Source organism: Bacillus rossius, chromosome 16 (assembly GCF_032445375.1).
Source record: "Bacillus rossius redtenbacheri isolate Brsri chromosome 16, Brsri_v3, whole genome shotgun sequence".
Taxonomy (NCBI): Eukaryota; Metazoa; Arthropoda; class Insecta; order Phasmatodea; family Bacillidae; genus Bacillus; species Bacillus rossius.
Window position 1 is genome coordinate 6,702,263 of NC_086343.1, and position 27,270 is coordinate 6,729,532.

The 27,270-nt window shown below is 38.0% G+C and overlaps 1 protein-coding gene across 4 annotated transcripts in view; it reads left to right on the plus strand.

Moving 5' to 3' along the window:
* Positions 1–27,270, plus strand: part of LOC134540257 (myb-related protein B) — a 101,625-nt gene that overhangs the window by 59,305 nt on the left and 15,050 nt on the right. For all 4 annotated transcript variants that reach the window (XM_063382891.1, XM_063382892.1, XM_063382893.1 and 1 more), the window contains 12 exons: positions 1,675–1,824; positions 3,537–3,769; positions 5,245–5,479; positions 7,040–7,215; positions 10,359–10,489; positions 12,514–12,719; positions 13,815–13,934; positions 16,266–16,556; positions 20,001–20,117; positions 21,015–21,188; positions 22,788–22,925; positions 23,399–23,506. In XM_063382891.1, the coding sequence (XP_063238961.1) occupies positions 1,675–1,824; positions 3,537–3,769; positions 5,245–5,479; positions 7,040–7,215; positions 10,359–10,489; positions 12,514–12,719; positions 13,815–13,934; positions 16,266–16,556; positions 20,001–20,117; positions 21,015–21,188; positions 22,788–22,925; positions 23,399–23,506 (2,079 nt within the window). The remainder of the gene's footprint in view (positions 1–1,674; positions 1,825–3,536; positions 3,770–5,244; positions 5,480–7,039; positions 7,216–10,358; positions 10,490–12,513; positions 12,720–13,814; positions 13,935–16,265; positions 16,557–20,000; positions 20,118–21,014; positions 21,189–22,787; positions 22,926–23,398; positions 23,507–27,270) is intronic.

Genomic DNA, 27,270 nt, shown 5'->3' on the forward strand with positions numbered 1-27,270 from the left:
ACGTTCGAAACAGGGTCCTCGTTGGTCATGATGATCGCTGACACGTTGCACTGGGTTCGAACCCAGTACTTCTAACTGATGAGCACCTAGTCGGCGCCCAGGTGCAAGTTGGTTGAAGTCCACTATAATGACCATAAAAGAATGCCCCAGTTTCAGTGGTACATTATAACAGCTTAGTTTAGACTATTTACGACAAATCATAACACCAAAACTGAAGGTAAACCAACCAAGTTTTTTCTAACAAATTTTCAGTTTGTGCACCTTTAGTTAACACAGCACACACATCCAACCTAAAGTCCAATTCTCCCCACACTTTGGTTTAACACATCCGGAGTAATGGAAGCAATAGCCTCTTGATTCTGTGTCTCTCAGTTCTGGCAAATCATTAGGTAGAAACAATATTTACAAAGCCCCCAAAGGAAAAAAAATATATATATCTCATGGTGTTATCTTGGTTGAACGTGGAGGCCAGCGAAAAAGATCTCTTGTCGTCTTGACCACGAAACTGCGAAACTCTAGTGTTTTCAATTTCTGTATAATTATGTATGTTATATGGTAATAGCCAGTGATTGTATTTTCTAAAATTGTCAATATAAGGAGGGATTGTTTTAGCTGTCTTGTTGGTCTTACTATAAATGGAGAAAGTAAAATTAAAGTATTAAAAGTATTTCAGTATTGATATATTAAAATGAATATATTATAGTGATTTTTTACATATTTTCAGAGAGATTTCTGGAGATTACATGATATTAAGATTTTTTAATTGTGTATCGTGTTCTTGAAGGAAAAAAAATACCAGTGAGATAACCAATATTATAAATATACCACAGTCATTAAACCACAATAATTGAACTCAAATGTTTGTGTCAAAATGTTGCTTTCATCTGGAGTAGAGAAGATGATGTTAATATACACACAAAACTTTGTATCTTTTTTTATTCTTTGTGACATCCAGGAGGACAAAAATCATAGTTACTTTTATTGTTTTTTGAGGTGTTTACTGTGGCTATGCCTGCACTATCATCATACATATTATAATTTATTATCTTGATAGCATTGTGACTAAATTACAAAAAAAAAAAAAACTTGGTCATGGGGACTATTGACAGAAGCGAAAATTTAAAATGTTGTTTTTAAATGTGTAATATGAAATCATTTCTACGTCAAATGTAAGCAAGAATATGATTTTGGTATTATATCACTAGCATGTCGGTGACGGGAACCCATAAGTTTTTCCCCCTACCAGTAATAACTTTAAAACTAGGAGAAATGAAGTTTTTTCATTGAAAGAATAAAAAAATTATTAACTTAAATCTACAAATAATCAACATTATCTCTAGTAAACAGTGACATTTGAAGAAATTCACATCGTAAATAAATAAACAAAAGGAAAAACATAACCTCAACTTAACTACCTACTAAAAAAATATCCAGTACTCGCAATATGTACCACACAATAATGTTAAAATTTCCTTTGGAAAATAAAGATGAAATTAAAAAAGTTGTGTCTTTAAAAATAGAATGAATTAAGTTTTATCCTTGAAATATAAAAAAAAATTAACACGTCACGTGACCATGTCAATGACGACTTAAATGAATTTACTCCCTGTCCAAACCTCCCTGTAGAAGTTTTCGCTTCAAAAATCGTTTAATGGTGCTGTGCTGTGCGGTCAGGACGGGCACCTGAAGCAACTCGTCAAGGAGTGCAACGAGAAGTGGGATGTCATCGCGAGCTACTTCCCTGACCGCTCGGACGTGCAGTGCCAGCAGCGGTGGACCAAGGTCGTCAACCCGGAGCTGGTCAAGGGACCGTGGACCAAAGAGGTAGGCCTACTGCTTGCTGTGGACGCGTCCCTGACTTTTGTGACCGTCACCCCCAGGGGCGCAACAACTAAATTTCCAAAGGGGGGGGGGGGTGGGGGGCAATATACCTTTTTATAAAGAATCATCGATCCCCCCTATTGAAGCGGGGGTCCTGGGGTCCTCGCCCGGGAAAATTTGTATTTCAAGGTGGAAAATGGTGCTATTTAAGCAGTTTTATTATCTAAAAATTGATTACACAGACCTTTATTTGCCCCCGTTTGCCCCCACTTCATGGTTTCAGAGAGGGGGGGGGGCAAAATACCCTTGCCCCCCCCCCCCCCTTGTTGTTGCACCCCTGGTCACCCCTCAACTTGGAACCAAGGTGGACGGTCACAATCCACACACACACACACACACACACACACTACCAACAGGCCCGTTTAAAAAAAAAATCTAATCTTGATAGCATTGTGAAAAAATTACAAAAAAAAAAATAATTTAATTGCTAATTCAAGTATAAGAGGGTGATGGTGTTAATCAGTACCAATAAACATTTCACTGAAATAAGTTTATCAAAAATTTGCATATGTAAATGAAATCAGAAAATATGCCAATTTTGGCAGTAATTTGAATTACGTACAATGTATCCCAAAAAAACTATATGATAAAAATATAAATTTCTAATTCCAGTTTGGTTAGAGCCAGTTCAGCTTTTTGGTTGTTATTAAAATATCTTATTTATTCCCAAGGAGAATCAAGCATCCAAGCATAAGCCTAAACATAAATCCTAGTACTTATTATTCTTAATAATAAGTTGTTTTTAGGTCTGTGTGATATTTAATCAATTAATTGGATTGATTAGCTTGTTACCATATGTGTTCATTATTTTGTAGTCTCTAGTATTTGGTGTAGACTTCATTGCATTTTGCATTGTGTGTGTTTTATTGTATGCATAAATGTGATTGCTGATGGGTGTGCATGCTTGTGATTTTATCCTGATGCCAAATGAACCAGTGAACCAACCATTACCTGACTAGACAGCATCAGAGTACAATATTTTGTCTTACTCTGTTTCTAGGAAGTCTTGTGCATTAACGGCATAAGTTCTTGTAGGACCAGTTATTATTTGTGCATTGCTGTCAAATGTCTCAATCTGTTGCAGGGATCCTAACGAATTTTAGGTTGGTGAGCTTAATACAGTTGGAGGAAATGAACTTAAATAAGTGTTGGTGTGTTTGTGGAAGTTAAGAATAAATGAAATGTTTGAAACAGTCATAAAATATGTTTATTTCTTGTATATAGTGCTTTTTAGAAATTTATGTGATTCCAAAGTTTAAAAAAGTAAAAAATTTATATTTTCGGTAATTTCCACAATTTGAAGAAAACTGTTATATATATGCATGATTCATTTGCAAAAAACAGTCTTTTAATAGGTTTGACTATTTTTGGAACTTAATCACGTTTGTTTAACACATAAAATACACTATAATGTAGAATCATCTGTTGGGATAAAATTTGGGGAACACGTTAATTTTTTTTGTGATATTCTTTGAATTATTATTATTATTATTTTTAAGTATTTATTGTTTTTAACGGAAAGAGTTTTTGGCAAAAATATTTCTCAAAGCAAAAAAGAATTTTTTTTTTTTTTTATGTAACGTGAGAACGCCACCAGTGGCCGGACATCCCGTCCGTGGGCTGAACGCGCGCGCGTGTTGTGTTCGGGGCCGCAGGAGGACGAGAAGGTGGTGTACCTGGTGCAGAAGTACGGCCCCAAGAAGTGGACGCTGATCGCCCGGCACCTCAAGGGCCGCATCGGCAAGCAGTGCCGGGAGCGCTGGCACAACCACCTCAACCCCAACATCAAGAAGACGGCGTGGACGGACGCCGAGGACCGGGTCATCTACCAGGCGCACCGCCAGTGGGGCAACCAGTGGGCCAAGATCGCCAAGCTGCTGCCAGGACGGTGAGCGACCCCCTCCCGGGGGGAATTTTAAAATTTAAAAAAAAATTTTTCATTAAAATCGGATAATAAATAAAAAAAGTTAAAAATGGCAAGCGTAACGGAAATTGCAACGGTGACGTCATAATTCAAAATGGCGGAAAGTCCGAAAAACAAAATGGCGGATCTAAAATGGCCGTCGAGGTCAAGGTAAAAGGTAACGGTACTACTTGTCCCGTTACGCGGTGTCCCGTTACGCTCATCAAAGATGGCACCCGTGACGTCACAATCAGAGATGTGGCTCGGCTCCGGCTCCACATCCTGAATCCTGTTTCAGGGGCCCCATTTACATACTAGTACTGTACAAACATCGCGGGCTCCAGCTATTTAAACGGACAACCTAGCTTGAGTATACACGAGTTTTATCCCAGCATCCCGCCTGGTTATAAGGTCATTGAAGTACCTAAATCTGTCATGTACCGTGCCGTGCGTGTCCGTGGGGCCTGCTTGAGCAGAACTCCAGCCAAGTGATGAATCGTAAATGTACGCGATGTCGCCGTGAGCCAGAGAGAGCAACTAATGGTCTCGCCTACCTGGGCACACACACAGTGAGCAGAGCTTCACAAAAATCAACACACGCCATTTGAAAACTGCTCAAGATATCTGATTGAGGTCTGTTGTTTACAAGAAGAAACGATATACTGAGGGTCGGATCAGGAGTTTTGTTCCCGTGTTTTGTTTTTAAACTTTATTTTCAGAAGAGTGAGAAATGGCTCAAAAGCGTTCTTTCAGAATTATTTTTAGACATGAAACTTTCGTGAATATTGTTAAAACCACTCGAGGGACTTTCATTCCACCTTCATTTCTCTGCCATCTCATAGTTGCCCCGTGCACGACGAGAAGACTGTGTGTCAGTCCACAGCCTTAAGCTTATGGACGATACTGCGCTAGATGCGCCAGCGAGTGTCTCACCTATTTTCTTTCCTCGCTAACACATATATACTCCTGACTAGGAGGACCCCTTACGTTCTTCTTGTATGTGGGGAGGTCTCGGTAGTAGAGTGGTTATTGACAGGCGCTTGGGCCAACATTGTGATCTAATAAACAAAGCAAAGCAAAAAGATTTGTGTATCAACAAAGTAGTTAGTCATGCATAAAATATTATTTTGTTAATTTAATGAATTTATTTAGCTGTTTTTAAGTCAGAAAGTTTACTGAAGAACCCCAAAACAGAGTGTAGTTGTGAATATTTTCTCTCTAATTGGTAATTAATAACACTTGTAATAAATTTTTATTCAGTCGATGAAAATGATTGAAGAGGGGAGTTACGGCTTTTGAAAGGTTGAGAAATTTAAAGTGGTGACTAATTGTATGTTATCGCTTCGGCTTGCATATTGTATGGTTCCGTGAATGGTGATTTACAATGTTAAACACACGTATTTATAATTAAAATTTTAACGGGGTACTGTATTGTATTGAGTGTCGTCGTCTGTTGACAGGACTGACAATGCCATCAAGAACCACTGGAACTCGACGATGCGGCGGAAGTTCGACACGGGCGAGAAGGGGGAGCGGGCGTCCAAGGGCCGGTCCCGGGGCTCGAGGAAGGCCGCCGCGAAGCGGGACGACTCCCCCGACAACGGCGCGCTGGACGTCTACCAGCAGACCAGCGCGGTGCACTTGGACCCCGCCCCGGTGCCCTTGAACGATCCCCTGGAGATCAGCATCAGCATGGTGAGCTAGCTGCTGCTCGACTGCTGTCGTCTGTGGCGTTCCTGTTGCTCATTTAAAAAATAATGTACTACTGGCTCGCTGTAGGAAAGGTTTTGATGAAGATTAAAAACTGACGAAAACTAGCTTCCAGTGCGCAGCTTAGGTTCCCCTCCTTTCCTTCTTTACGACAGAGAGGGGAGTGACGGAAATTCTCTGTCGCAAAGAAGGGGAAGGGGGAAACCCAAGCTGCGCAGTAGAAGCTAGTTTTCGTCAGTTTTTTAATCTCCATCAAAACCTTTCCTACAGCGAGCCAGTAGTATACTCCTGTCTAAAATTATATAATACAAATCCTATCATAATTAGAGGGTGAAGATATTACTGAATCTTAAAATCAAGCCACCTTACAACTGCACAGTACTAAACTTAAGCATATATACAAGTATTCAAGTAGTTGGTTCATGATTGTTTAACATGTCTGTATCTGCTTAACCATGTGAAGCGTAGAACATGTCGTGTTTTTGGGGGAGGCGTGGTTGGTTGAATTTTCAAATCGGTCACCTCCCAGCAAGGAGACGCGGGGTTCGATTCCTGGAGGGGTCTCTCTCGTGTTCTCCGCAATTACGATTCGAGCCTGATGTTGCGGTCGATTGGTGTAGTTTTCTCAAGTTAACTCCTGTTTTTTGCCCAACTCATTCTGTCAGGGCTCCGTTCTGATCTTGTCATTCCGACTCGTCTAATGTGATCTTGATGTCGACAAGATGTTGCACGCTAAAGCTATATTCACACTTGTCTGAACACATTTTTTAAAATCAAAAGTTGAAAGAAAAATCATTAGGCCATAAAATAAGAATAAAAGAAGGTGTTCACACACTGGTGTGGACCTAATTATGTATGCACCATGTCAAGATAAGTAATTCCTTGACTTAATGTTTAGCAATAAATTTTTGTTTTTAAAAAAGGTTTTTGTTCAGCTCTCAACAACGGTGTAGGGACAAGATTATATGGCAAATTGCTATAACACCAAAATTCATGTCTATACGACATATAATATCGAAATGCATGTTTTTACACCATAAAATATAGAAATATATATAAAATCATTAAATTAATAAGCAATTTTAATCAATCGCATAAAAAAACAAAAATGTAATCTTTTATAATATTTAATTCAATGAATGTAATTAATTTGGCATGAAGTTTGTGCCAAAATATATATATATATACTAAATACATTATAAAAAAAATTTCTACCGTTTTGATCTTGCAACTGGTTATCAGTAACTTCATTTTTACCACATTATGACATTTTTTTTTTTTTTTTTTCAATTTTTGCACAAATACCTACCAGTTTATTTTGATTAATCAGAGTAGTTCTGTCCTAGACATGCTTATTATATTGTAATAAATTCATCATGTGTGAGAAAAAATGGCTCTTTTTTTTTTATTCTTTTTTTTTATAGTGAAACGAGAACACAGAAATCTCTTGTTGTAGATACAAAACTAGCCTGAAAGTAAAAGAATGTAATCTTGCCTCTGCTAATGACCCCCAAGTAGAGAGGACTGTTTTGTTTCCCCCGGCAGTGCCCGGACTGGGCGTCGGACTACTACAAGCAGCTGAACGTGCAGTCGGCGGACACCCCGCCGCAGTCGGGCTCGGGCCAGGAGTCGGCCCCCAGCCCCGCCCGCACCCGGGACTCGCCCCCCGCCGCCGGCCAGTACCTCCCGGAGCAGCGGCAGTGGTCGTCTCCGATCAGCAAGTACGTGCGCAAATACCCCTGCCCTTCCACTCCCCTGCTTTCACGAGCGTTCCTCAAACGAAGGAATCAGCTTGTTCAGTGACTTCAAAAAAAAGGACCATTTGTATATATTTCTCATTTGTTTGTGCTCGGAGCGTGGTCATGTAACAGTGTTTTTCTTTTTTTTGTTGGTTGGATGCGGACAAAACTTTCTTTTTGCTTGTGTGTCCAATAAAGGACAGTAAAAATTAAGATGGCCGCCTAGACACAAGTTGGTGCGGGCACTGCTAGAATTCACCAATTTTCATGTGAATTCTTTAACTTCTGTAGTCACGGAACACAGCTGTTTATGTCAGTTCGAGGTTACAGTGACCTAGTTTTGTATTTATGTTCTATCATTTGAAAGATTCTTGTAATTAATTTTGGTATTGAATTATTTTATTTATGTTGGTGAGATTTTCAATGTTTTGTTTCCTTTAAATGTTCCTTTTTATTAGACACCTGCGAGTACTCGAAATTCGAGTTTCGAGTCGAGTTTTTTAGTAATACTCGAACTCGAGCTCGTGGCTTTTCAACAACTCGAAATTCGAGCGAGCTTTTCTTGCACTGTACCTATAGAAAAAAAACTCTCATTATATCGGAATAAAAGTCTTACAACACTATTATCCTTTACTTTATAATGTAACATGATCGACCGTATACATGAACACATCATTTTTACGTACCCGGGATTTACGAATTTCCGTGATTAATTTTTTTTACTTCTATAATTTTCCGCATAGCATTAATGTATCACTTTCCTCCTTTATGCGGAAGTATTTCCCGCCTTATGCGGAAACATTTCCCGCATTTTACTGTAAAAAGCATTTAAATTGTCCGGGGTCTCATCATTTACACCATTAAATGTGTGATATAAAGTCCCGTTTAACATTTTTATGAAAATTCCTGCACGTAAATATAAATATGAAGAAAATACAAATGAACAACAACTTACGAAGAAATATGGATGATGTACCATAACTACAGTACAATTCCAATAGTTATCTTAAGATAATTACCATAAAAAGAACTAAAGATTCTTTGTAGATACCATAACTACTGCAGAAGCATGATAGTTACCACATTTGCACTATAGTTGCCGTAATAACCGAGATGTGTATTTACCGTGATGGTAATGTATTTATTTAGGACATATTAAAATTAAAGAACATTATTGAAAAAAAAAGGATGTTAAATCTTGATATGTACGGTTGGCACATGTTGCTAAGAAATAATGTGATCTGAAAGAATGTAGTACTACTACGAAAAGTGAAAAGGGTACTCGTGGATTTTTAGGTTATGGCAGTCTCTTTCGTTTTTCAGTAATATCGGTCGAAAATTAACAAGAGTATTGGAAGTTGGCAGAAATGCCGATTCAACTAAATATTGGCAAAATCGGCTTCTTCAGTACAGCTCTACATTTGATGACATGAGTAAACATATTTCAGACTACAGGACATTGAAAAAGACTTTAATTTCCATGTAGGTTTATTGTGCGTAAGTTTTTTTTGCAAGTGTAAATTGAATTAAGTAAAATGCTTCTATTTTTATTACTTTAAATTGATTAAACTTAATGACAAGTTACAGATATTTGACACTAATTTTGAGGTTAAACAATTTGGTAAATATGTAGAGTAACGGTATATGCGAAAAAAAAATGCTAAAAATCTGAAAATACTTTTATTCTATGCTCTTTCACTTCCTCTTTTCAAATCAACCGGCGGAGATAAGAAATTCCAAATACTTTAGGAATATCGAATTTTTTAATTTAGTAGGCTAACAATGATAATGGTTTCTTTTTTTATTTCCATATTTTTCTCAAAAGTTCTCACATTTTATTACTCCATCACAGTAAATTTATGTGCAATAAACTTTAAAAAAAAACTCGAACTCGACTCGATACTCGCGAGTATTTTAGCAAACTCGCTCGAGCTCGACTCAAAGTGAAAATCTTCTGCTCGCAGACGCCTACTTTTTATAATTCTAGTTTCTTGTATGTGTTTCATAATGGGTGTGTGGTGTTTCTAGAACGTAGGACAGTGTTTTAAAGAGGCGTGACGTCGAGGCGCCGAAGTTTAGACCATACTTGATTGCATCCCGTGTTAGAGAGAGGCAGAGACGTTCGCCAGGACCGAGGTAGAGCTCTCTGACAATTTGTAGTTGTAAGAATAAGTTTGGTAGCCACTATGAAGGCAGTGTTTTCAGAGAAGTCCCCCCCCAGTTTGTACTTTTTTGCGTGTTTTGTATTGTACTTTGTCTCGTCGTTAGTCATCCGGTTGCAGGGTCGAGAGGTCGTTTCGGCGGCTCTGCAATTGTATTTTCGTGAGAAGAATAAATGTTTAAATTCAGTTCAACTCTCTTATTCGAGGATCGCCTTAATAGTTTTGAGTCGTTTCACAGTCGTAGAACTATCTGCAACTTCAGATGAATGGTATCCAAGTGTTAATGTATGTGCAATTCAGGCCAAAGAGCTAGCCAGTGAAGACTGGATTGTCACAATTGTGAAGTGTTATTCCTACAGGCTGTGGACAATTTCTTTCTCAGCATCATTAATTTTTGTTGGTTTGCATTTTTTTCTCCAATTCCTTCACATTCAGTAAGAAATATTGACTCGGAAATATATGCAAGTTAATACTTGCTAGCAAGCATACCCACCACAAGAAAAAAGTATTACAGTTAGTAAGAATTCTAAGCTGTTGTGGTCATGTAGGAGATTTTTTTTTTACTTAAGTGTGTTTATGCCTGTTAATATTTCCTGTAAAATTAATACAGTATATGTGTACAAAGCTCAAAGGGGCCCAATTTGAATTTATTTTTTAGATGGTGGTTAATACATAATCTTCCAAAACTTGTGACTTATTTTCTGTAAAAATTTGTATTTACATATTTTGATCTAATTTAATCCTTTCAGTGCCCAAAAATACTACTTGTAGCTTTGATATTATGAAAATTTAGATAATGACCCCAAAATAACTTACTTTAAAAACATCCCCTATTCATACAACTTTTTAATTTTTGCTGCTTTTGAAACTAAAAATAATACTTTTTTTTTACTGTACTTAAAAGCTTTCTTAAAGCAGTTATTTTGTGTATAAAATATTTATTGAGGGTGGTTGTTTTTGTAGTTATGTGGATTTTGAGAGTTTCACTTCCGAGACGAGCCCCATAAAGCTGTTTCCCGTACCTGAGAGTGTCTTGGAGTTGGTACAAGACAGGGACAGAAGTACGTCTCCGTTCAGCGAGAAAATGCACGTTGGTGAGTTTCCTCTGCTTTTTACTTTATACACCATACTGAAATTTTTATTGCGTTGAAGTTTTACCTTATACTGTTTAAGACTGTGAAATCACACTGCGTATTTTACTTTTAGAAGCCTGGCTCCCTTTGCCATAAAACCACAGAGACTACCAAATCCAAAATTGAGCCAAGAACATCATCATCCTCCCTAATCAATTTGCCCTTCTCCATAATCAATTTGACCTACTCCATAATCAATTTGACCTACTCCATAATCATTGCCCCAACATACCTCCCATCTCATCCCATGAGTCATGACATATCATCTCAATACTACATGACATATCATGATCCCATCTTAATATCATTTATTTTGTTTTATTTTATTTTTCACATGTCCACCAACAGCTGATGGCTTTAGCATCCTTAAGATGTTAATTTGTGTGAAACCTTTCTAACTTTTATCCTTTTTTTGGAGTTGGCACAACTGCCTGCCTCTGCTGCTGAGGGGTAGTTGCTGAAACTGCATTTCCAGTGAAGAAGTTGAAGTTGTAATATTGGTAGATATAGAGGCTCACGCACTGTTTGAATCACGCTCCCTCAGCATGGGCATCAACACTAGGGTGAAGGAGGGTTGGAGAGGGAAAATTCTGGTGTTACCAGCATTTCACACATGTGGCCATCATGCCACATTTGTATTTTTTATTTTGACTATTCTAATTTTTATGAATTATTTATATTTTAAATTACCGTTTAGTTCTTTAAAAGTCAGCCGCAGTATTTTTTAATTATTTAATTTTTGTGAATAGTTATTTTGTTTATTATTCATTTGTTTGGTTTGATTCAGTTTCTTTAATACTGTATATCGATATTGGTTCTATGGCCGGCTACTGGCCGTCGCTGCATATTATTATTGGCCAAAGACTAACCTATAATTTGTTTGATAAGATTTCCATTTTTGGCTCGACACCTTTGGTAAATAGAGGGGTTGATTTTTTTTGAGCTCTTAAATTTTTTTGGGTATTCCATATTTTTAATAGTATTTACCCTGAGTGTGTCGGGGACGCAACCCCCTCTTCCATGTTGGACGGAAGGCGGGTTACACACAGTAACCACCACAAGGCAATAATTGAATCATTACTAATTTGTTTTCAACTAGCTGCAAATATTTGTTTCCAATTTCTCTGCAGTTTATTGCTGTGACTAGCATATAGGAACTAATGTTTATAATAATTTTAACTTTAAAATGTATCTTAACTGCTGATTAAAGCTAATTTTTTGACATGATAACGTCTTATAAATCGGTGAACGCCGGCTGCACGCACGAAAAAAAAAGACTCATTGTCACGTTCCGCCTGAGCCGAGCGTGCAAGAACCGGCCAACCACCGTGCGAGAAAATCTTTCTATAACATCAAACAGGTTAAGGCGGGCTTTTTAACTAATTGTTCATGAATATATTTCAACAAATTATTTAAATTAAATTTGCAAAAACTGTAAATAATATTTGAAAATTAAAAAGTATGCAATTTTTCATCAATGTTTTCTCATGACGTTATCACGTGAAATTATCGTCCGTGAATCGACTTTACAGACAACCCTCCCTTTTTTTTTCTCAGTGTAAAATAGCTTTGAAATAAAGTATCATTTAAGTAGGCTTGGTTGTTGTCAGATAAGTTGGGCGTTTGCATCACGGTGTGTGAATGGTTCTGGACATCTACTGTGAAGTAAATTGGACGTAGTTATGCAAAAAAGGAACCAACCCACAATTTCGTAGTTTTTTATTTGAAAATAAATTAAAATAGTACAAGGTTGCACGTACCGTCGTCGCTACTATCGTATCAGTATTTACGCCGGACCATTAAAATTATACCCACGTCATGTTATCGATACGAGAATCACAACTTATGAAATTAACCTTTAACTTCGAAATAGTCGGAATAGGTTTCATGCGGGGTTGGTTCCTTTTTTGTGTGACTACGTCCAGTTGTTTATCCCCTCGTGGACTGAAGGCGAGGCGGGCCGCGTCTGTCCGTCCCTCCCACAGGCTACAGGTTCACGCCGCAGACGATCGACAGCCTGCGCAAGGAGGTGCCCGGCGAGGGGCTGATCCCCATCACGCCCTCGCTGATGAGCATCAAGCTGTCCCCGCCGCCCATCCTGCGGCGCGCCACGCGGCAGAAGCGGCGACGCAGCGAGACCAGCCACTCCTCCGAGCTCGTCGGCGACCGCGACGACGCCAGCCCCGGGATGGTGGGTCCAGGCCCGCGTTTCTGACGACGGCGGCTCGAGGGACCCCTCACGCTGGCAAAAAAATTTTACTCGATATTTTGAAGGTGTCGTGTTTGCACGAAAAAATATTGAGAGAGTGAGGAAATATATAGTGCGCAAAAAAAAGGTTGTTCAATATTTTGTGGAGTGTTCAAAAGTTTTCCGAAAGTTTCGGAAAAGTTTTGCGGACCCGTCAGTATTTTGTGGCACGAGAATACCGGGTGAGGGGGACTGACAAAATATTGCGCATTATTTTTGCGTACCGTGAGGGCTCAATAATTTTGCGCAAAATATTGAACAAAATTTTTTGCCAGTGTGAGGGCCCCTTAAGTGTCCGGACTTCTTGTCATCCACGGCAGTGAAATGACCCAAATATTAAGTAAACAGATTCCTCCAGTATTTTAGAGAGCTGCAACATGTATTTTCTATGTACCAACATGGAATTTCAAGATGATAAAAAAAGAAATGAACTAGATAAAATCAAAATATTTTGTTCACAAATTCAACATAAAAGTCTTAAAAAATAAAGGCCTGTGTAGGAAAAATAATGGCAGTCATGAGTATAACTCTGATGAAACAAGAAAATGTAAATTATTACTAGTGCAATGGCCTGGACGTGATCGCAGATTGAGGACATGCGTTATGATTGTGCCGTTTCATTTTTTTTCTGTTTATTTATTTACTTATTAACTTATGTATTAAGTGCAGTGACATGTAGAGCCGTAAAATCCCATGAACTCTTGAAGTTTTTTTTTCTAAGTCATTCTATAAAAATATGAAGATTTTTCCCCTTTTTTTATTTTTTTTTTTTTATTTTTTCATTCTAAGTAATTAGGGGACAGATTTCAAGCTTAATTTAGTCTAATTTTACAATAAAATATCCCACACTTATCCATATCTTTTCTGGAATTTATTATCCCAGAACACCTATATGGTTATTAACTTTTATTTCAGTGTTAAAAGGTGTGCTGGCAAGCTTTTCAGTGTTGTTTTTGATTTTTTCCAAATTCGCCATAAAACTTTGTCCCGAACCCGAGGTCCTCCCCGGTGAGTGAAACGTGCATTGTTCCTCGGCAGCTGGCGAGCAGCGACATGGGGCTGGCCTCGCTGTGCGTTTCGTCCCCGGCCAAGCTCGGCATACACCGCACGCCGCAGAAGGAGACGCCCATCCAGCAGCTTCCGTTCAGCCCCAGCCAGGTGAGTCCCTTTCGCCGGGCCTGGGGCTGTTACCTCGCTGCTGTAAAATTATCGGTCTCTGTCGCCGGGCCTAGAGATGTTACCTCGCTGCTTGCAAAGTTACCGGTCTCTGTCACCGGGCCTAGACATGTTATCACGCTGCTGCAAAGTTACCGGTCTCTGTCGCCGGGCCTAGAGCTGTTACCTCGCTGCTGCAAAGTTACCGGTCCCTGTCGCAGAGCCAGAAGCTGTTACCTCGCTGCTGCAAAGTTACCGGTCTCTGTCGCCGGACCTAGAGATGTTACCACACTGCTTGGAAAGTTACCGGTCCCTGTCGCCGAGCCTAGAGCTGTTACCTCGCTGCTGCAAAGTTACCGGTCTCTGTGGCCGGGCCTGAAGCTGTTACCTCGCTGCTGCAAAGTTACCGGTCCCTGTCGCCGAGCCTAGAGATGTTACCTCGCTGCTGCAAAGTTACCGGTCTCTGTCGCCGGACCTAGAGATGTTACCACGCTGCTTGGAAAGTTACCGGTTCCTGTCGCCGAGCCTAGAGCTGTTACCTCGCTGCTGCAAAGTTACCGGTCCCTGTCGCCGAGCCTAGAGCTGTTACCTCGCTGCTGCAAAGTTACCGGTCTCTGTCGCCGGGCCTAGAGCTGTTACCTCGCTGCTGCAAAGTTACCGGTCCCTGTCGCCGAGCCTAGAGATGTTATCACGCTGCTGCAAAGTTACCGGTCTCTGTGGCCGGGCCTGAAGCTGTTACCTCGCTGCTGCAAAGTTACCGGTCCCTGTCGCCGAGCCTAGAGATGTTACTTCGCTGCTGCAAAGTTACCGGTCCCTGTCGCCGAGCCTAGAGATGTTACCTCGCTGCTGCAAAGTTACCGGTCCCTGTCGCCGAGCCTAGAGATGTTATCACGCTGCTGCAAAGTTACCGGTCTCTGTGGCCGGGCCTGAAGCTGTTACCTCGCTGCTGCAAAGTTACCGGTCCCTGTCGCCGAGCCTAGAGATGTTACCTCGCTGCTGCAAAGTTACCGGTCCCTGTCGCCGCGCCTAGAGATGTTACCTCGCTGCTGCAAAGTTACCGGTCCCTGTCGCCGGGTTAAGTTGCTGATTGAAAACAAAATTATTAATTTTTTTTATTCTTCACTAAAAAAATTTCCCAAAAATTAAATACACACATTTCAAGGTACTTCTTCACACATTAGCACAGATAATTGGCTCATCGCTCAGCGCCAGAAATATACTATTTGTAGCTAGAAAGAAAGGCTGCGAGTCCCACCATCACACTATCTCTCATGGTACTCCCGTTAAACAAAACATTTTTCGGGGCCACAACTGATGCACGCCAACGTTTTACCATGAGCCCTTAATGCTGCCGCCGATATCCGAGAAATTTCAAAATATTCCACAGATAGAACGTTATTTGGTGTCTGGGCTTGACAACGGATGTTAAATTGTCTCTTAATGCATTCTGCTAAAAATTTAGTGAGCATCCGATCGCACACAACCTCTCCTGGCTACCTCTGAATGATGACTGGCCTGAAAATGAAACTGGCTACAGCCACTCAGGGAAGAGGCAGCGATGTGACCTCACCGACCAATCACACCACATCTCTTAGTAAACAACCAATCACCGCACATTTTACTATCCAGAAGTCCTTGCATGTGTTTGCAAAATGAAATCGTGTTACAACGTACTTGAAAAAAATACCTACAGTCCCTTATACTGAACTGTTTTCTAAATGTAAAACACGTTGTAAGGATCTGAAAATATATTCTTTAAAGTGTGGTACATATACTTTTTATAGAGGTTCCACTAAACTGTAATTCAGTTAAAAGTTTGGAATGCTTCCGTGCCATAATTCATGACCGATTTCTTTCCCAATGATTCTGGTCCATGTTTGGGGTATTTGTCATATATATAGTGACCTCGCTGTCAGCGACACGCAATGCCAAAATACGATTGTAAGAAACAGTGGCGTAGCCAGGATTTGTGTATGGGGGGGGGGGGGGGGGGGGGGGGGCTGTTAAGAAGCATGCGCCCCCCCCCCCCCCCCCCCCCCCCCCGGGGAAAATTTGGATTTTAAGGTTGTAAAATAGTTCTATTTTAGCAGTTTTTCGGTACTTAAAATTTAAATATTGTAAATGGTAAAAAATTTTATTTAATTTTTAATATGAAATTTGTTTTTAGTGATGAATAGGAAATTAATTAAAGATTAGGTGCTAAGGGGGGGGGGGGAGGAGGGTTTTGAACCCCTATAACGTCCCCCTGGCTATGCCCCTGGTAAGAAATGGATGTTTCACTGCAATGGAGGTTCGACTGTGTGACGGAGCGATGACGCCCCCCCCCCCCCGCAGTTCCTGAACAGTCCCGGGCTGCACTACGGGCTGAGCTTCTCGCCGCCGAGCAAGAGGACGGCTCAGTCGACCCCGTACGCGGCCGGCGCAGGCCGGAACAGCCCCTCGTCGGCGCTGTGCACCCCCGACCCCCTGCCCCTGTCCGCGGAGAGGCAGGGCGCGGCGCGGCGCCTCGGCGACAGTGACTGCTGCACGCCCTCCAAGACGCGGCGCTCGCTGCTGCAGAGCGCGCCGCGCACCCCCACGCCCTTCAAGGACGCCCTGGCCGAGGTCGGCGCCGTCAAGTACATGGTGAGTGCCCGCGGGCTGTCCGTCCACATTCTGGAAAACCTGGGAGAGTCATCAAAATTCCCGTAATTGGTCAGCGAGTCAGGGAATTTACTTTAAAACCTGGGATAGTCATCAAAATTCCTATAATTGGTCAAGGAATTTACTTTAAAACCTGGGAGAGTCATCAAAATTCCTGTAATTTTTAGGGAATTTTCTTTAAAACCTGGGAGAGTCATCAAAATTCCTATAATTGGTCAAGGAATTTACTTTAAAACCTAGGAGTCTCATCAAAATTCCTGTAATTTTTAGGGAATTTTCTTTAAATCCTGGGATAGTCATCAAAATTCCTATAATTGGTCAAGGAATTTACTTTAAAACCTACGAGAGTCATCAAAATTCCTGTAATTTTTAGGGAATTTTCTTTAAAACCTGGGAGAGTCATCTAAATTCCTGTAATTGGTCAGGGAATTTACTTTGAAACCTGGGAGACTCGTCAAAATTCCTGTAATTTTTAGGGAATTTTCTTTAAAACCTGGCAGAGTCATCTAAATTCCTGTAATTGGTCAGGGAATTTACTTTGAAACCTGGGAGAGTCATCAAAATTCCTGTAATTGGTCAGGGAAAGTCAGGAAAATTTACTTTAAAACCTGGGAGAGTCATCAAAATTCCTGTAATTGGTCAGGTAATTTACTTTAAAACCTGGCAGAGTCATCAAAATTCCCATAATTGGTCAGGGAAAGTCAGGGAATTTACTTTATAACCTGGGAGTCATCAAAATTCCTGTAATTGGGCAGGAAAAGTCATGGAATTTACCGTATTGGCCCGAATATAAGGCGACCCCGAATATAAGGCGACCTGCAGTTTCAGGAGGCCAAACAAATGTAAAAATAATTTTGGTAGAAATTAATGTGAAAATTCATTAGACATACATTTTGTGTTGATGAATCCTTTTTGCATTTATGTATAACAATTAAATTATATTTATCACATTACTTATTTAAAAAAAGGTTTGAATGGCCTACCCTAAAAGTAAAAAAAAAAAAAATTAAAAATATTTATATTTTTAAGTATTACACTAGAAATTTTTTCGTATGTTTACTCTAATGAAGCTGCATAGTTGTCATCTTCAGAGCTGTTTATTTGTCTAGAGCTCGTTCCCCGCCGTTCCACTGATGTGTGATTTTTCATTTTTCACAGTTTACTGTATCTACGAATTTTAAATTTTTACAATGGCTATTAATCACTCTTAAAATACAGCATTTAACTTTCTGTTTCACTTAAGCTACGTATTACCACAGAAGAATGCGTATTACTATTTAATAGTGTGTTAAACGTAACAAAGTAAACAATGAATGCAGTTTGCCGGAACAAAACAAGTGGCTAGCTGCCATGATGAAAAATACGGCCATGAATAACATCGGTTACGTGACCGCGAATATTTGTCCATATTACTCTCTGACAGAGAGTCTCTGTCCTATTAATTTTAAAGAATAATCTATGATTATTAAGTTGTTTGAAAGGTTTTTACATATATAAAGAGTGGATTATTAAAATAGCTTTTGAAACAACGTACCAAATTCCTGTTAATATGGCGTCTTCGTGCGTGTTCGGCAATGTTCGTTTTACAACAAAGAAATAGTGTGGAAAGACAGTTGGCAGCCGTGAATTTCCAAACATTACATCCGAAATGATTGTAAACGTAAACAATCGTTCTGAAAATAGCTGTGATATTTTAGTACAAATATTTCCGTTAAAAATCTGAAGATAAATTACCGTAAATGTTAACACGCAATTGTAAACAAAGTACAAATATGAATTGTGTAATATAAGGTTGCCATTTTGAGATGCTTCAACATTCACATTTTTACTCAAGAACAAATATTTTAATTTTCAACTTTAAACAATTGTGAATTACCGCAATATTGGGTGGATTTATCGTTTTCCCCGTGTGAGGTAACTAAGTTATAGTTTATATAAAAAATCGTGAACATTTTGTTTCTACTGTATCTTTCAGCTTGGAGCTAATTTTTGCGGTCCTGACGTCTTGGGTGCGAAAATAAGGCGACTTCCAATTTTTGCATCTCTCGTTTATGTAAAAATGGTCGCCTTATATTCGGACCAATACGGTACTTTAAAACCTGGGAGTTATCAAAATTCCTGTAATTGGTCAGGGAAAGTCAGGGAATTTACTTTAAAACCTGGGGTAGTCATCAAAATTCCCGTAATTAGTCAGGGAAATTACTTTAAAACCTGGGAGAGTCATCAAAATTCCCGTAATTGGTCAGGGAAAGTGAGGGAATTTACTTTAAAACCTGGGAGAGTCATCAAAATTCCTGCAATTGGTCTAGGAAAGTCAGGGAATTTACTTTATAATGTTGGAGAGTCATCAAAATTCTTGTAATTGGTCAGGGAAAGTCAGGGAATTTACTTTATAACCTGGGAGAGTCGTCAAAATTCCTGTATTTGGTCAGGGAAAGTCAGGGAATTTACTTTAAAACCTGGGAGAGTCATCAAAATTCCCGTATTTGGTCAGGGAATGTCAGGGAATTTTTTTAAAACCTGTGAGAGCCATCGAAATTCCTCAGTGATAGTAATTTGAGAGGGAAGTTTCATGCTCCTGTATAGTACAATCATCCAGACTTTCTGAAAATATCTTTTTTTCCCAGGTGGTGTTTTAGTGCATAGACATACACACTGTAAAATGGTGTCTCAAGGTTATGTTTGTACTATACAGCTGTAGGGAGGTGAAGGCTGGATTGTCTTTATTTCTTTGAGGAAATTGCAAAATAAGTAAATTATTTTTAAAAATTTGTCTGAAATTTTGTAATTTTTGTGTTGAGTGTTTTTGTAACGTGGATGAATTGTAATTTTTCAACTATGCGTATTCCAAATTATTTAGTCATATGTTTTTATCTTAAGTATGATAACACTCAATTAAAGGTTTGTGACTTATGCCATAAAATATTAAATCAAGCTAGTGTATATGGTTCCTTTTCCTACCCATAAAAAAATATTCTGTGGCATTCATGTTTCCTGAGTTTTTACATCCTAATGTGTTGGTAAGGATGTTGAAATAATGGGGTGGGTTGGGACTTTGTGTGTGTTTGTGTCTCTTTCTTTCTCTCTTTCTCATACTTTCTCTTTTTTTCTTCTTTTCTCTTTCTTTCTCCCTTTCTCTTTCTTTTTTTTTACCTCTTCCCACTTCCTGCAGGATTAAAATTCCTTATAGTAACAGAAATGTACAAATGAAACCAAAACCGAAGCTTTCAAAATTAAGTTTCTGTTTTGTATTTTAAAGGAATTGAAAAATTTGTGGGGAATCACACAGGTCTACTTAAGCATTAAGTGTCCATTTGGAGATTAATTTCTCCTATAGGCAGACTGATACTGATTCCTGGTAAAAGCGTAAGACGTGAGGAGTATTTTGGAAACTAGAATCATTGTGTATTTATGTTATGTTTCCAGCCTCAGACTCCGACCACTCGACTGGTGGAAGACATCACGGAAATAATAAAGAAAGAACAAGATCTGTCGGATTCTCAGTACGAAACTGATACGAGCATCCTTGGCTCAACAAGTCAAGTAAGTTATGCATGTTTACCTAGAGGTGTATGTTTAGTTAGCTGTGACCAGTTTGTGAATATACTGGTCCCCAACTATGTGCAGACGTTTGGTTTCAGCTTGGATATGTTTTCTTTTGTAATGTAATAAATAGGTATTATAGAGTTCCTGAGTTTTGAAGCTTTTATTTATTAATTTTATATTTTTAATATGACTTTGACCAAGTAGCTGCAGGTAAGATAGCGGTCATAAAGATTTCATGTCGTTTAAATGGTTTAAAATTTGGTCTTAACCACAATTAAATCTCATTGAAATAAATTTTAATAAAAACTCTCAAATTGAATAATTAATTGTGAAAGTATTATCATTGAACAGTTTTTAAATGTTCAAGGTCTTTCGGGGATTTCGAAATATACCTACATAAATAAAAAAATTTGTGATGAAATACCACACACTACCTTTGATGGCCGAGTCTCCCTTACTCTTTCTCTCTTTCTTTTCTTTTTTCTGTCTCTCTTCTTCATGATCATCTTATTTTCATTCTCTTCCTCTTCTATTTTTTTCTCTTTCTGTCTTATAATAATTTTTCTTTCTCTTTCTGTTATTTTTTCGTTATATCTTTTTCCCCTTTTCTTTTTTTCTTCTTTTCCTTTCCTTCTTTTTTCTGTCTTTCTCTTCCTTCTCTTTTTTCCTTCTTTATCTTTCTCTTTCATTCTCTTTTTATCTCTTTCCCTTTCTTTATTGTATTTGTCAATATATATCTCTGTGTCTCTCTTTCTCTCTCTCTCTCTCTCTCTTTCTCTCTTTCTTTCTCTCTCTCTCTCTCTCTCTCTCTCTCCCTCTCTCCCCCTCTCTCTGAGCATGTGTCCCCCCCAGCGTGCCACGTGGCGGTGAGCGTGCGTGTGCGTGTGTGGCCAGGACTACCTCCACGACAGCGGCTACCTGACGGTGAAGCAGCGCAAGGCGTGCCTGGCCGGCGGCAAGGAGAACACGCAGCCCAACAAGCGCGCGCGCAAGGCCCTGGCCCCCTCGTGGAGCACCCCGGGCAGCGTGTGCGTGCCCGGTGTCTCCGAGCTCTTCTACGACACTCCGGTGAGCTCCTCTGCCGTCCCTGCAGCTTTCATTCGTTTTCATCGCACATTGTAATTTTTTTTTTCTAGTTAGTAATGAATAGACATAGCTCAGTGTACTTATTCATGTTTTTGATTATGAAGTCTCTTCTGTCGCGCACATCTTTTTTATTACTGTTTTCTAGTGGGTTATATACCATGTTTGCTCAATATTACAACTGTGTGAACAGGATTCAACTTGTTTAAACGTGATTGTATTACTGTTAGAAAGGTTGAAAAATAGCATTTATTCTGGTCATTTATAGCATGTAAATATTTACTTGTAGCATTTTTATAGCATTTATTACCAATATTATAGAATTTTATAAGTGCTTCACCAACCACAGGGACATAATTTTTTCTCAGTGTAGATGCTTGGGGTATGTCCCCAGAACCAGGAATGTACTTGTTGATGTATTCCCTTACAGCTGGATCATCGATTTTTCTAAGAGGGATATTAGCCTTGAGAAACATTTTCACAGTCTCTTCAATAAATTCCTTTTTCTCAATTTTTGCTTTTTTTTGTTTATGCAGTGTGGTTGGTAATGTTGCATGTCGTTTCCTGTCATCTTGCTCAGAAAATTGCTTGAGTCTGTCAATGTGACCCGATGTTTTAATATGTTTTTCCGACGTATCCTTTTTCTCCCAGTTGATGCGAAGGTTGCACGGCTTGCACATCAAAATATTTGTATCGCTAACATAAAAATGATGGCCCTTATGTTCCAATGCGCGCGAATGTACGGAAATGGACTTGGTCCGCCCCATATTATCATAAACACGTAAAAACAATTACTGTATGGTAAAATGTGAGCACTTTATCAAAAATCCGTGCAAACTACACTTTGTTGACAAACAGCGTAAAAACCAACGGTAAAAACAAAGCAAAGGGTTTACTGCACCGTATGTGTACTGTAGCACATAATAGTAAATAACGTAGCAAATGGCGCTACGGAAATACATCTAGAATCGTCAATCGATATATTGAACCACGTAGTACCGTTGCCTACGAGATTCAACGACACTACTCGTACGCAGTAACTTGATAATTTCATAGAGAGAATATACTGCGGCCATATTTTATTTCTCTCGTATTGTTTGTAAAGTTGACAATGCTGAAAAAAGTGTTGGCAGCAATTCTTTGGCAACATGGTGGCGTGGTTTGTTTCTAGAGTAAATATTAGGGTTTGATTACATGTGCGTGAAAAATTAACATTTAAATGTCAAATTTTCCATGAAAAATTATTGTAAAATGTATTTTTAATTTTAGTTTTGCCCGGCAAAGTGTTTATGAGACATTTTTAGTGTCAATTCGGAGGAATATGGTATTTTCACATTTAATCACTAGTAATTAACGAGTCACATTGATTCGCGGCTATATCGTTTTTACGATTTTTCACCCTCTCTAATTACTGTATATTAATTTTTATATGTATAATGCCTTTTTATCTTGTGAAAATTTTGTGGCATAGTGCGTACTCTTCGTAAAAATTCACTCTCATCGTCTAAAGAAGTATGACTTCTAAAATATATTGTGTGATGAAAAAAAGGCCTGACGGTTGTGGCTTCGACGCTCGCGTTTCAGTGCCGGTCTGCGTCCGGCGACCTCTCCTCCGTCCTGTTCTCCCCTCCGTCCATCGTGAGGGAGATGGTCGGGGAAGATGGTTCGGATCCCTACCTGAAGTTCGTCCCCCTGCCGCAGAGTGCCTCTCCCAGCTCCAAGGTGAGTCGTAGCGTCATCGCTGCTTTGTGGTTCATTCGTTCTGCATAGAGAACTGAAATGTGTGGAAATGTTACCTAACTGTACATATTAATGTGAAAAAACCCAAATAATACGAAACGATACAAATGGAAATGAAATGCATCCACATCAACCTAAATGAATCGTAAACCTAATATAACAAACAAAATCACTTGATGATTTGTACCCAAATGTAATTGAATAAATAACATAAAGTAAAATTACATGGAAAAAGCATCAAAAAGAACCCGTTTGTAATGAAATATGAGTATTGATATACCGCCGATAGTACAGTTTATAATTTATTTTATCAGGTGTACGTTTTAACATTTTTCAGATTTTGATTTTTTTTTTTATTTACTTGCTGCCATTTTGACTTGAATTACGTATAATAACATGGCAACGCTTGCACACTTTCTACTTGCGTGTAGCATCTATGTGTGTGTGTTCCGCAGGAGAGGAGTGGGAGGACTAAAGCAGTTTGCTTGAAGGATGGCCTCATGGATGGTTTCGTACACGACCCGTGTGATGTGGCGTTGCCCAGAATCAAGGAGGCGACAAAGGTAAGGCGGGCGACGAGTTGTGTGTTGGAAAATTGGTCGTGCGTCGATCGCAGATAGGTCTTTGACTTTGAGTGTCGGCATTGTATTTGCGTGGGAAGAATTACAGCACTTGGAAACAATTACTAGTTTTGTGGAGATGTTTTGATATTGTCCGTTACGCCCTTTATGTAACGACGGTCTGATACAGACATTCGTAACTTAAGGGGTGACATAAGAATTTAAAAAAAAAAAAATAAACTTAATGGTTTCAACAGTTTTGATGCCTTAACTAGGGACGGGACAATATGGTGATTGCGATAAAACCAAAATAACTTTAAAAAACATGTCAAATCACCGCATATCCCTGAAATGTATTGTGGGATTAAGCAGCATTTAACTTAAAGTTAATTCAAATCCTGAAAAAATTAATTTTTTTTTTAATGTTTGAAATTAAGGAATATTATTTTTTGACAAAAAATTATTTTAAACCATAAATTCTCACTAATTAATTTTTATTGTTCCAAACAATTTAAATTAATAAGTTGTGTAACAAAAACATATTTGTTTTAACTTGAAATGGAACAACGAAAACCGTGACCTGAATGTTAGCTGAAACTAACGCATACCGTAACTACCCGTAGTACGCACCACGAAAAAAGTGTGAGCTATCAAATTTAGTTAACTCAGCTCTGGACAGAGCATGCGCGTTGCATGCGATCTGCGAGCTATGGATGTCAATATTTGATTATGTGCATGTACTCTATGTGGGAATCAACATAACCAAACATAAATGATGCCAACTAGCGCTGGCCACATTTTTATATATGGTACTCAACGGCGACGAAGACGGAACAGATAAAAGTTATAATGTTTAAAAATGTCTTTAAATGAAAATTTACACATCAGACAACTTTGTATTTCTAGTAATTAAATAAGTAAGCAGTAATATCCAAATGAATATTATATTTCAACTTTAAAATACATTATTGTTTTATACAGGATAAAATTACCTACACAAAGTGCCCTGAATCTAACAGAGGGACCAAAAACATCATTTGACGTTTATGCCAGAATTTTTTCTCCAAATTTTGACGGCCTAAATTAACGGTGCGACGATTATGAGAGAAAACACAGTAACTTTAGGCATTCCATTAAATTACCTATGAACTATACTTCAACGATGCCAAATTTTGAGTATCGGACAGTAACAAATTGACAATTTGAAATAGTTATGGCCAAAAAACTGTTGATATAATCTTTCCGTCCCTATGTCTCGCTCTTAAATTACGTAGTTAATAATTGCAAGAGCTGTAGAAAATTTTATTTTTAAATAAGTACAATCATCTCTTGTCTATTAATGAAAACATTGTATTCCATTTCAGAAGTTTGTTTCCAAACATTTGAGCATAATTTTGCAATGGCATGAATACAGATTTTTTTAGACATTTATTAATTACTTTATCACTAATTTGGAATGAGTCCAAGATACTAGACTACAGTTACTTAATTATTAGGGATGGACATATAAATTCCTCAAATACAATCTAATTTTTAGTTTTCCAAAGATTTTGAGAAATGTTAGAGGATAAATTTTTAAGGTAGGGAATTCCGAAATTCAAATAGCACCTGTGTAGTTGACAAGGATTAAATTATTTATCTCTACGGTAGCCATCAGAGAAATGTTTGATGCTCTAGGGATGTTTGTTTACCACTTTAGGGAACTTTTTTGATGCAAAAATAATTTTTTTTTTCAAAAAAGTGTTATTTATATTTATATGTATGTATGTATGTTTGTGTATAAATGTTTCCAAACCTAAACTTTGGTGGTTTTGCTCATAAATTAATTTATTCATGGTCCATATTTGGATTGAAGGCACTTTTTAATAACTGCTTTTGAGTTTCAGGCTTAATAAAAAGTTTAATTTGACCTATCAGTCATCACTAATTGTTAAAGTGAGAAACCAACTTATATCTGCCAACTGGTACTTTGTGGTACTATTTGATGTACCTCAACAGTACTATTTGGACTTGCTAGAAAGTTATGTTACGGTATGAATATTTTTTTGTACCTAGCATAATGAAAAACTAGCAGTTACGCAATTTTTTCATAGTGTGTTTTATTGTAGACGAAGAATGACTCTGGAAGATGTGTAGGCATTATCTTTTGGTAAGTAGTATTATGGGGTTTAAATTTTAAAATATATAGTTATTTTTTTATATGTTCTTTTTAGGGATGTGCGAATCCTTGATTTTCAGTTTGGTTCGAATCCGATTCAAATTCCTGGCAATATTTGAGGTATGAATCCGATTCCGAATATTAAGCACAGAATAATTAAAAATAACTTATTAATTTAAAAATAATGTGTGTTCTCTTTTTTTCTAACTGTAACTACTGGCAATTATTTATTACACTGAGATTGAAATGTTTATACAAAATTAATATAAACTTAATTAATAATAAACACTTTAAAATATGAAAACCAAAACATATTCGATTCTCCAACTCAATCGTAATAAACTGCACGCCACAGGGAAATCTCAGTTTTATAAACGTTTCAGCAAACGAAACAATTTTTTCTCCAATAAATAGCCAAGACTTTTTTTCTTGTAGGTATGTAATTGTTTTTAGTTTATAGTTTGCTATACGTCGAAATTCGTAACTGTAGTTTAAGCTCTCGAAATCTCGAAATTCTTTTAATGTCACTGTATTAATTCTTTTATTTACATATCTTTCTTTGATACATCATATTATAAATACTTACGTAATAGTAGCCTAATTTTATTTTTCACTGCTAGTATTTTTGAGCCGTATTAAATTTATTTATAACTTTTGTGAATATTCGTAATACTGTTCGAATCCATGTATGTACAACGATTCCGGGTTTGGGTAATTGTGGATTCGAACCGTACCCGAAAATATCGGGTACTCGCACATCCCTAGTTCTTTTTAAGGGATCAGAATTACAGGGAAAACCAAAAAGATTGAAATTTATGAATACTATGCAGACAATTCCTATTTGACTAAAGAACTCCAGGATGACTGATTATTTATATTATGATCTGGGAACGATCTTCATGTATGTTTTGCTGGTTCAAGAAAAAAAAATTTATATAATAGTTATATATAGTTCTAAAAGTACGAAATAGACTGCTAGACTCTTTAATACCACACATGATTTGAATGCTCATTTCTGCTTGATCGTGATGATTTCCTAAGTCATTGTTTGTGTTACGTAAGTGCTTCGAAGAGTTTGAAACGCTTGCTGAATAATTGTAGGAATCTTGAAGTTTTGCAATTTGTCAAATGTTATGTGTTCATAGTGTGTGCGTATTTTGTGTTGCTTGAGAATTTGTGAAATTTGTCGTTACGATTGTGATTGGAAATATTTTTTTTTTTGTGTTTATGAGTATTTGCTTTTTATTATTTTTTCACTTCTTTCTATATTTAACATAGCGGCTGAATGGCATACAAAAATAACTTTTGCAGTTAGTTGAAGTCACAAATTTTTTTGCACATTTACGATTTATGGCTGAAGCACACATGTTGCAAATTACCAAATTAGTAATTTTTTCTTGTTAACGCTATAATGTTTATTTTTTTCTTTCCTACGTAGGAAGATTTTATTTATTAGAAACCTTCCCGTTTATACTTATTGTGCTCCTCCATACTCATCACATCCTCAAAAACACAAAAACACTTTCACATGATTTGTTCTTATATCCTTACCTTAATTTTTCAATTAATCACATGTTACGTTCTCTGTAAGTCTTAGAATCTCATCTCT